Below are 12001 nucleotides of genomic sequence, written 5' to 3' on the forward strand. Positions count from 1 at the left end.
AAAACAGTTGACTGGTCATTTGGAAAAAATATTAAGTTGCAGCCATACATCACTATTCTAAAGTAAATTATTCAAAAATAAATTCCAGATGCACCAAATATTTAACAAGCTTAATATTAAAAATAAAACTATATAATAAAAGAAAACATGGAAGAATTATTTTTAAATCTTTGCATGAAAAATGGCATTCTGAGCAAGAATCAATAACATAGGACAAAAACTACACAATCTAAAATATATGACATAAAAATCACAAACATGAAAAAAATGCAAACTGAGAAAAATTCCTATAAAGTATATACCAAAGGGCTAATTCCTTTTATACGTGAAGATTTCTTTCAAATAAAGGGAAAAATAAAATTCAATGAATGGGCAAGGGACATATAAATAGGTTGTTCTCATAAATACACATGACCACAAATATATGAGAAGATTCTAAACCTCCTTCTTAAAGAAATACAAACTTACAGAGCAATTAAAACTATTTCCAACCAATTTATTAACAAAATGTTTGTTTTATAATGCATGATATTAGTATAAATGTTGTAAAATAGAAGCTTGCAAATACTGATGGTGAGAGTAGAAATTAGCGCAACCCCTTTGGAAGACAATTTGTAAATAGTTATCAAAATTTAAAATGCACATATCCTTTGGCCTAGCAGTTCTGCTAATACACTTGCTTAGCAAAAAAAGAACATAGTTCAAAATGTTTATTTGATTTTAACAACAAAACTAACTAGAAACAAATTCCCACTGAATTAGTAAGGATCCAGCTATCAGGAGACTGAAACCACACCAGTAATTTCAATAGCCCCCCCCCAAAAAAAGATACAAAGAAGTGTTAGATATTAGAGAACTGGAGACACAAAAAGGGAGCAGCAAATATGCAGAAAGCATCTACCACCACCATTTATGCTGATGAAGCAGAGGGAAGAGGTTGAATTACTAAACCTTGGAAGTGGAGAGCAGTGGTCCTAAAGAAGCTGAGATTCAGACCTCTGAGGACAGAGCACCAGCAGCTGGAGCTGAATTGTTGAGGGGGTACAATGAAGCTATTTCTGGGAACACTGGGAAAACTGCAAACGGAATTAACTGCTGCTGCTGGAACGAACAGCCACTGCTTGGGGAAAAAGACACTGCTGGAGAGACACAAGGAAGCAAACCAGAAATAGAAAACAAAAAGATAAACACTTTCTTCATCTTTGCTCCTGCCTTCCAATCTCCCTCTAACACCTGCTATCGACAGATCCTAATGGGAAGCCAGCTGGATTTCTGGGAAAAACTGGTTTGCTGAGCCCCAGCCTCAGCATCACAAAGCAGAATATATAGAAGGGTGGGTTTTAACGTGAGACACAATAGGTTAAATAGCACATCCATTAGTAGTAATTTGGTATGTTCAAACAATGAAATGCAATATAATATTCATCAAAAATGAATAAGGTACATATCTACATATGGGTATGAAAAGGCCTTCATAAAACATAATATTATTAAGTGAAAAATAAAGGTATAATATAGAGTAATAAAAATGCCCTACCATATATATTGAAAATATAAAATATATTTTAATATCAAAAATATACACACATTGTGCATATATACTTACATATCTTGAATATGCATGAAAATTTTCAAGAAATAATATTTTTTCATGATAGTTATTTCTGAGGGTAAGTGGTCATCAGAATGTTGCTTTGAACTTAGAAAGACCTCCTGTCCCCCTGAGCAGCACTGCAGATGGGTTTAAAGAACATCAGTCAAAGAGTTTTAGCTACAGTGGAGAGTTCTAACAATGGAACTCTAAAGTCTAGAACATGAGAGACAGATTTTAGCCAAAGCATGTGAATTTTAAATGCCAGATTGAAGAAAATGGATTGTAATCTAAGTTTTGGAAGACAGTAAAACCTTGACAGCTTTCAAGTAGACAGTCAACATGATCAAATTCCCTTGTAAATCGTCATATTAAAAAAAAAAAGGAATCTGGTCCATAATATATGTTGGAAGGATGTCCAGAGTTCAGTTCAGTCAAAGGTAACGGATATCCAATCCAGGTGGCTGAAGGAACAGAGGATTAATGCAAAAGGTTTTCCAAGATAGACTGCCTAGAACAGAGCAATAGCCTGAAACAAGAGGCGTGACCTAGTGTGACTACTTAGTGGAGAGATCTTACTTGCAATGCACGTAGCTTACTGCAGGGTTTCCTATCTGAACACCCAGAAACAATTTGAGCTCAAGTTTAAGTTGCCATTACTTAATTTCTAAAGGTCACTTGAGATTTTCTGACAAAAAAGTACAAGTATATTGAAATAGTTATGAGTAGTAAGGAAAAAAATAATAAAATGCTTTTTTTTTTCTATAAAATATTCACCTTTTCTACTTTCGGGTTTAAAAAAAAAAGTGACATTTACAATGAAAAATAAAGTTGAGAAAATAATTTTCTGATACTTCTTTCCCAAAATAATCAAGTGGCATTTTCCATAGAGACTATTATTGATTATATAGACACAGAGACAAACACCTTTTCCATCTTTTATTCCTTCTTGGAACATCCATTCTCATCTTTTACCTCTGTTTTTCAGCCTTGTTTTCTTGTGTGGTACACAAGTCTGTTTCTCTCTTCTCCACTGACAGGCTACCCTTTTTCTTACTTGCACTCCTAGGATTTGAATGGTTTAAAACTTTAAAATGGAGCAATAGTTACTTTTCTAGATAAATATATATCTTGAAACTCCTTTCATCTTTAGCTACTAAAAAACTGAAAGTCACTCAAATTACAGGAAATGTCCTTGAAGTGTTAGGAATGATGACACAGTTTTTTCAGGTTTTCTGTAAATGTACATCATTTAAAAAAAAAAAAGGCAAGGAAAACATTCATTTAAGAGTGATATCTTATTTCTAAATTCCTTGAAGTTGTCTGGTCTTCTCTTGAATGCCCCTTTTTCCTTCTACCTTTTCCTATGTTGGAAAAAGCAGGATGTACTTACAAATATCTTGGAAACCTGAAACACTTTTTGTTATTGGAACAAACACAAACAAACAAACAAATAAAAAAACTCTTTTATTCAAGTACAGAAATTCTTTCTCCCAGATAAATCAGTAGTTAAAATGTAAAGTGTATATTTCAACTTGTCCTTTTCAGAAGGATAAGCCTTTTAAGCATGAAAAAAACAGAAGCATAGCATACCAACCCAAACAAAGGTAGCCAACTAGAACCAACTCCTAATGATAAGTGTGGAAGGCGTTTTCTCTAGTCATATGCTAAAGGACAGCTCCCTGCATTCTATTTAAAAAAAAAAAAAAATTAGGTATTTTTCTTCCCTTTGTCTCTTCAGAATATCAGCTTCTAATAATAACAGGTCATGCGTGTATCTAGACTCAGAATCTATTTCACCCAGGTGGTAAAACTACTGTAGATTTTGCTAACTGTAAGGTTTTATAACAATTATCATTCAGAATAAAAAGTGGCATGACTTTTTGCTTTTGAGAACAACCATCTCCTTCTGGGTTAGCAAGCTCTGAACAATCCTGAGACACAATCAAAAAGACTATAGAAGAAGACTGGAGAGTTTTAAGGGAAAAAACTGTATAAGGGATTCAAGCTTCACTACTTGGAGTGCCAGTGAATCTGGATTTCAGAGTTAATGAGACAGTACTGGAAAGATGTTTAAAGATGCATGTTATGTTCCCTCCCTTAAATTAAGAGTGTCTCAATGGTCAAAATGGCAAAATGCAACAAATGCATATATATCATTCAACTTGTAAAATGTGGAGGGGATTTCAGGGTGCTGGGTAGGAGGAAACTATACTGCTACTGACTGGTGTTTTTATGAGAAAATTCTTATGAATGATACTATGAAGATTCTCTACCACTTGACAACTGTGTAAACCTTGGTATGAAACCCAAGCCTCACTATCCTTAACTGTAAAATGGACCATATGTTAATTTTGTATCACTGGTGAAGCAAATTACTATAAATATATCAGCTTAAAACACAAATGTATGATCTTACAGCTCTGAAAGTCAGAAGTCTGAAACAAATCTCACTATGCTGAAATCAAATTGTCAGCAGGGCTGTATTTCTGCTGGAAGCTCCAGGAGAGACTATTTCTTTGCCTTGTTCTGCCTGTAGAGGCTGCCCTAATTCTGTGGCTCATGTCCCCCTTCCATCTTCAAAGTTAAAGTGGCCAGTTGAGCCTTTTTCACTCTGAATCTCATTGACTGTAAGTCATGTGCCTCTCTCTCCCCTTTATAAAGGACCCTTTGATTATAGTGGGCCCACTGCAAAATCCAGCCTTAATTCCATCCGCAACCTTAGTTTCTCTAGCCATGTAGCATAGTTTATTCATAGGGGTTCTGAGGATTATGATATGCATATCATTGGGGGCCATTATTTTGCTTACTACAGACCTCATAAGCATCTTGTGAGAAATAAATGAAACAATAATACATGAATAATGCTTACACACTGCCTATAAAAAGCTCTCAAATATTCACATACAAAATTTATAGATAGGGAAGACACTATCTATACACACTAACTAACCTCACCCAAAACAAGCAAGGATATATATAATGGCTGGATTTTTTTCCAGGTTAATGAGAATAACTGACATATACCACCGTGTAAGCTTAAGGTGTACAGCATATTGTTTGATTTACATATACTGTGAAATGATTATAATAGGTATGGTTAACATCCATTATCTCATATAGATATAAAAAGAAAATTTAAAAAATCATCCTTGTGATGAGAACTCTTATGATTTACTCTCTTAACAACGTCTCTATCATACAGCAGTGTTAACTATAGCCATCATATTATACATCGTATCCTTAGTGCATATTTATCTTACAACTGGAAGTTTGTACCTTTTGATGATGTTTCTCCAATTTCTCCTACTCCCACTCCACCTCCCACCTCTGGTAACCACAAATCTGATCTCTTTTTTTAAGATTCTACATGTAAGTGAGATCATAAAATAATTGTCTTTGTCTCACTTATTTCATTCAGCATAATGCCTTCAGGGTCCATCCATTTGTTGCAAATGGATTTCCTTGGTTTTTTTTTTTTTTTTTAATTGCTGAATGATATTCAATTGTGTATACATACTACAACTTCTTTATCCATTCACGCATCAATGAACACTTAGGTATTTCCATGCATTGCCTATTATAAATAAAGTTTCTATGAACATAAGGACGCAACTTTTTGAGTTAATGTTTTCATTACCTTTGGAAATTCCCAAAAGTGAAATTGCTGGATCATATTGATGAGGGAGCAGGAGGCTGGCTGAGGACAAAGCAAAAGCTGGCACCTTGCACCCCCTCTCCATCTGCTCCCCTCGGTAGTGTGTGTAACATTCCTCAGGCACCCCTGACCACCATAAACTAGAAACAAATAGTTCCCCTTGGTTTACAAATGTCCTAGCAATCTACAAAGAAGTTACCTTGTGCTATTGATAATTTCCAGAGGCAAATAACTCAGTTCCTCAAGCCCTAAGGTCAACCTCCCCTCCATACACAAAACTGAAGGAGGCTGAGGTACAAGGAAATATAAATATAGTTAAATCTCTTCTGAACCTAAATCTCACTAACAAAGACGTTTGATAGCAGGATTGTGACATCCCACCAGGAATCTCCCAACTATCTTGATATTAATGGCTTGCCAAAAGACAACATTGATCAAGCCAGAACCTCTGGGTATCCCCTAAGACCTCCGGGATACTCCCTGCACCTTGTAGGCCCTCTTTAGCATATGAGAACTCTGTTGAAAACTCCCTTCCCCTCACCTTCCCCCAACCGCAGGGTACATAAACTGCCATTCCTCACAACCCCAGGAAGCAGCTCTTTCTGCCCACGGGTCCTGTTCCCGTGCTTTAATAAACCACCATTTTGCACCAACGATGTCTCAAGAATTCTTTCTTGGTCATCAGCTCTGGACCTCAGCCCACCGAACCTCACCTAGGTTCTAGAACTTCATCAATATGGTAATTCTATACTCTATACTGTTTTCCATAGTAGCTATACCAATTTACAATCCCACCAAAAGTGCACAGAGGTTCCCTTTTCTCCACATCCATACCAGCATTTGTTATCTCTTATCTTTTTTATAATGACCATTCTAAAAGGTGATATTGTGGTTTTAATTTGAGTTTCCCTTTATGACTAAGGATTATGAGCATCTTTCCAAGTATCTGTTAGCCTTTTGTACATTTTCTGTAAAGAAATGTCTAATTAGATTCTTTGCCCATTTTGGGGCATTTTTGAATTTTTGAATTTTTTTGAATTTTTTTTTTTTTTTGCTACTGAGTTTTATGAGTTCTTTATATATTTTAAATATTAATCCCTTATCAGATATATAGTTTGCAAATATCTTTTACCATTGCGTAGGTTGTCTTTTCACTTTGTTGGTGGTTTCTTCTGCAATGTAGAACCTTTTTAATTTGACATAGTCTCACTTTTTAAAATTTTATTTTATTGCTTGTGTTTAGGTGTCATATCTAATAAAGCATTACCAAGACCCATGGCAAAGAGTTCTTCTGTGTTTTTTTCTAGGAGCTGTATGGTTTCAGGTCTTATATTTCAGTCTTTAATACATTTTGAGTTAATATTTGTGAATGTTAGATAGTGGCCAAGTTTTATTCTCTATTTTTGAATATCCAGTTTTCCCAGCATGATTTACAGAAGAGACTGTCTTCTCAATTGGGTATTCTTGGCTGCATTGTCAAATTCTAGTTGACTGTATGTGTTTAGGTTTACTTCTGAACTCTCAATTCTGTTCCATTGGTCTATTTGTTTTTATACCGGCACTAACTGTCTTAATGACTATAACCTTGTAGTATAATTTAAAATCAGGAAGTATGATGCCTCCTGCTTTGTTCTTCTCTCTCAAAATATTCTTGGCTGTTTGGAGTCTTTTGGTTCCATATAAATTTTAGGAATGTTTTTTCTATTTCTGTAACAAATGCCACTGGAATCTTAATAGGGATTACATCAAATCCACAGATAAACTTTGACATTTTAACAATATTAGTTTTTCCATTCCATAAACACAAGATAACTTTCCATTTATTTATGTCTTCTTTGATTTCTTTTATCAATATCTTGTGATTTTCAGAGTAGTGATCTTTCACTGCCTTGTTTAAATTTATTCGAGTATTTTATTGCTTTTGATGCTATTTAAATGAGATTGATGCTTTCTTTTTCATAAAATTCATTGTTAATGTATAGAAATACCGATTTTTATGTTAATTTTGTATCCTGCAACTTTACTGAATTCCTTGATTAGTTCTAACAGTTTTTTGGTTGAGTCTTCAGGGTTTTCTATATATAAAATCATGTCATCTGCAAATGAAGACAATTTTAGCTGAATTTTTTTAAGGTCCTTAACTGAACCTTCCTATTTATGCCCATTGCATTTTGAATCATTCCCATTTATATCTTCTTTATAATTCAGATTCAGTCATATTATCGATTGAAAGCATCCTCACATGTGCTTTCATGAGATCATTGTTTCAGCAGAGACAGAGTTTGCTAAGGGAAATTGTCAATTTGCTAGAGTTAGCACAAAGACACAGTTACTAAGCAAGCAGGGCACGTCTCCAAAGAGAAGTCATAGACATAGAACATCAAGTAAGAACCTCTAAAGGCAAAAACTGGGAACTCCACTGCTTTCCATTATACTCTATTCTGTTCTGAGATCTGAATTGCTGCTGATTTTTCATCTTTTTATCACTTCACACAAGTTAAGTGTCCTTGGGAGACACTAGAGAGGGTGGCACATATTTCATCCCATTGATTATAAATTAATTTGATCTTTTAACTCCCAGCTACTGTGCTTCCTAGGCTGCTATAGAAATTGTCTTAGGGTGACTTTTTTTTCTTTTGCACAAATATAACCTGTCCAGTAGAAGCTGTAGGTTTTGACAAAATTACAGTTAATATTTATTTCAATTCACCTAGCAATACAAAACTTTGACTACATTCAAGAATTTTTCACAGTAATAATAAAAACATAAAAGTAGCATATATAAGAATGTTTGATTTAACATAAGGACTTTGTCTAAAACTGTTCAAGACATAAGTATACCCCTTCAGAAAGGTGTCAATTGCTGCCTCTGGCACCCTTTCCCCTGGGAACTATGATCATTAATTTAAAAAAAAAAAATGGGGGACGCCTGGGTGGCTCAGTGGATTGAGCCGCTGCCTTCGGCTCAGATCATGATCTCAGGGTCCTGGGATCGAGCCCCGCATCGGGCTCTCTGCTCCACAGGGAGCCTGCTTCCTCCTCTCTCTCTGTCTGCCTCTCTGCCTACTTGTGATCTCTCTCTCTCTGTCAAATAAATAAATAAAATCTTTAAAAAAAAAAATGATTTGAAAGAGTTAATGGTCACAGAAAGATAAAAGAATAGACAGGTTAGCTTTTCCAAATCATACAACAAATTACCCAATAAATATTTAAAACACAAAGTAAATGTTTTATTGAAGTTGAAAAAAAATCAAGATTATTATCTTTGTTATTCAGAAGATTTTTTAAAATCTCAGATATCACTGGACTCTTCCATATTATTAGTATATTGGTGATCAAATAATATAGCTGTAAATTTGACAGTTATGAAAAGAAGTCTTAAGAAAAAATGTTCCAGGTATAGACTGACTATATAAAAGTACAAAAATACTGTCAATTATATAAACTTCAAAATATTTAACTCTGTAATTCCTATGATATTATAAATCAAATACTACAAAATAAAAATAAAATAGAATAGGAATAAATTTCAGAGGAAGAGCAACAGGCATTATCTCCCTCTTTTGTTTCCTTGAAAATTTTAATGAGAATTCTCCTAGTGAAAATGAAGTATTAATTAACTCACAAAGGGCAGGGCAGTAAAACTGACTGGGTAGGCACTAGAAGACCTCCCAGAAACAAGGTGTTTCATCAATCCTGAGCCATAGGACTTTTATAAACCTTTGTTTCCTTTTCTCTTTAAAAGCATTTCTTACTTGAAGTTCTGAAAGTTCATAAAGATCCTCACTTTACAAAGTAAAATATTTGAAATCTAGAGAATTGAAATGACTTCAGGGGGACAAAGCAGGATTTGCCCATCTATGTTTTTTCCATCTCACTACTCTATCAAAAGGATTCCCCCTCCTCTCTCTACCAACTCACAAGGGCCCTGTTTCTTATATCTGGGGTAAATACCACTGAAAACAATGACAAACCCTTGACATATTCCTCACTCACTTGGTAAACAGCGAAGTTGGGGAGGAGGCACATTGTTTACAGCTATCATGTGAGACAAAATAGCTGCTGGATGGGAAGACAAAGGCATCTTGATGGCTCAAAGGCAGCTGATCAAAGGCTACTTGAAAGGCAAATGAATGATCCCTCTTTGCCTTGAGGCATCATAAAGCAGAACCCTCAAGGTACTCCTTGATAGGCTAAATACTATGGAATCTTCATATTCACAGTTCTTGTAGAGTGCCCAGCATTTCCAAGAGTTTAATATAGACCAGGAAAAGCTATATCTTAGTCCTAGTCCAGTGGAATTTATGAAGGGGGTTTTACGACCTATAAAGAGTATTAAGAATGAAGAAGGAAATTCCACAGGGCAGATACAGCAGATTCAATAGCCCACAAGTCCAGATAAAAATGAAAGAAGATTTCATTTCTTAAGTCATCCGCAGTCCAGAACCTTTTTTTCTGCCTACTAATTGTTTACATGAGGTATTAGAGACCTGATTTGTAGCAGCACCAACAGGGTATTTATACTGCTCTCCATGACTACATACATAGGGTAAAATACTTCTAATTATATATCAATAAACTCACCCCTGCTTATATGTAACCATATTCTACTGGACTATGGTATATGTTTTGGTTATTTTCTGCTGCTTCACAGTACTTAAGGCTCAGTATAATGACTAGGATTTAGAGTCTTAATTAATGTATCTTTTGATTCTATGTTATCTCCCAAGCCTTTAAAAATATTTTCCTGGTGTCAGAACTATAATAAGTAATATACGAAAGGACTGCAACTGACTGCTAGAATGTGTAACCATTTATTGATCAACTTCACCTAGAAAACAATAACCAGAATTGAAAGCTTTAGTTGTGATGAAGTTCTAGAACCTAGGTGAAGTTCAGTGGGCTGAGGTCCAGAGCCGATGACCAAGAAAGAATTCTTGAGACATCGTTGGTGCAAAATGGTGGTTTACTAAAGCACGGGAACAGGACCCGTGGGCAGAAAGAGCTGCTTCCTGGGGTTGTGAGGGATGGCAGGTTATGTACCTTGCAGTTGGGGGAAGGTGAGGGTAAGGGAGTTTTCAACAGAATTCTCATATGCTAAAGAGGGCCTACAAGGTGCAGGGGAGTATCCCGGAGGTCTTAGGGGATACCCAGAGGTTCTGGCTTGATCAATGTTGTCTTTTGGCAAGCCATTAACATCAAGATAGTTAGGAGATTCCTGTCTTGCAGGCAAGTTAACTATTTGTTTCTCATTTATGGTGGTCACGGGTGCCTGAGGAATGCTACACATATTACCGAGGGGAGCAGATGGAGAGGGGGTGCAAGGTGCCAGCTTTTGCTTTGTCCTCAGCCAGCCTCCTGCTCCCTCATCAGTTGTACTACAAAAGTAACATTTATCTTGCAACAGTTCCCATTAAATTGTATCTGCTCTAAATAAATAAATAAATAAATACTATCTGCATAATAAACTTACTTCCCCATAATTTTTCAATTGAATATATTTTCCTGTCCCCAGTTTTATAGACTCTTGATTCACTGGAGACTCAAATCTGTTGAGTCTTATTGTTGCTTTTCATTTTGTGTTTCCTTTATATTAATCATCCTATCACAGAATGGTACCTTGCCATCCCTACTGTACCCCCTTGATAATTCCTACAGCCTTCATTTGATGGACAATCCCAGATCTATTCTCTTCCCAGTCTCACATTTAAAACTCAAAGAACTAAGGACTTCTTTATAAAAGTTAATCACAAAGTGCTTTTGTATATTTCATGGATTTTGAATAGATGGGACTCTTTTAGATGATTTTTTTCCCTCTAACAACTAGTTTTGATCAAACAAATCAAAGAAAGGAAGTTTTCAAAGGCCCTAACTTTATAATGATCAATTTCCTCTGATTCCAATTTCATCAATTCTTATTTTTATTTATTTTCTAAGTTTTTTAAATTTCTTTTCTAAATTTTCACCTTTATTTTTTTCTTTTCTGTATTTCCTATATTAAAAAACACATACAATGAAACCTACATATCATAGTAATTTCACATCAAACTCGACCTTGCTTGAAAACTCTTTAAAACAAAAGAAAATATGAAAAGTTGACAGTGCAAGAAAATAAGAACACTAAGGTGGATACAGAAAAACAGTTTAAAAAATCTCAATTAATTTTATCTAACTTTATATAATCTTCATGATTTTTTATATTTGCTAGTATCTGCTCATATATGTCCAGAAAGAATCCATCAAATCACAAATGCAGCTCTTCCAGATGTTTTCCATTACTCCTTCCAATGTATTCTGAGTCCTCTTAAGATTCATTCTAAGAACAATAATATGATCACATAATCACATGATTTGTATTTGATGGAAAGATGTATTAAGTTGTTTGTCAATGCCTGGGAATTCTTCATAAGTCTGATCACTTCTCAAACACTTATTTGTAAAATTATCTTGTTCAAGTCACTTAATTTGCCTTAGTTTCAATATCCTCATCTATACAAATAACACAATCATATATATAATGATACTTAGATAAGCGCAAACTTTACAATACATACAGTCTACATATATAATAATGCATCACACAAATATTATTAAAATTATATTAAAAGTGAATCTAAAGATCCTAGCACAGCTTCTAAATATAGTAATTATTCAATTATAATTTTGATTAGTAATAATAATAGTAATTTTTCTGAGGTAAGCTTGAGAAATTCACATGGATTAAATACTTTTTACGTACTTTACTTTTTCTT

The 12001-nt window shown here is 34.7% G+C and overlaps 1 protein-coding gene across 1 annotated transcript in view; it reads right to left on the reverse strand.

The window, feature by feature from the left end:
* CNBD1 (cyclic nucleotide binding domain containing 1) overlaps positions 1–9333 on the reverse strand; it is a 385468-nt gene extending 376135 nt beyond the window's left edge. The window contains exon 1 of the mRNA XM_046007793.1: positions 9246–9333. Coding sequence (XP_045863749.1) covers positions 9246–9333 — 88 coding nt within the window. The remainder of the gene's footprint in view (positions 1–9245) is intronic.
* Positions 9334–12001: the final 2668 nt, after the last annotated feature.

The sequence above is a fragment of the Meles meles genome, chromosome 1, assembly GCF_922984935.1.
Source record: "Meles meles chromosome 1, mMelMel3.1 paternal haplotype, whole genome shotgun sequence".
NCBI classification, from domain to species: Eukaryota; Metazoa; Chordata; class Mammalia; order Carnivora; family Mustelidae; genus Meles; species Meles meles.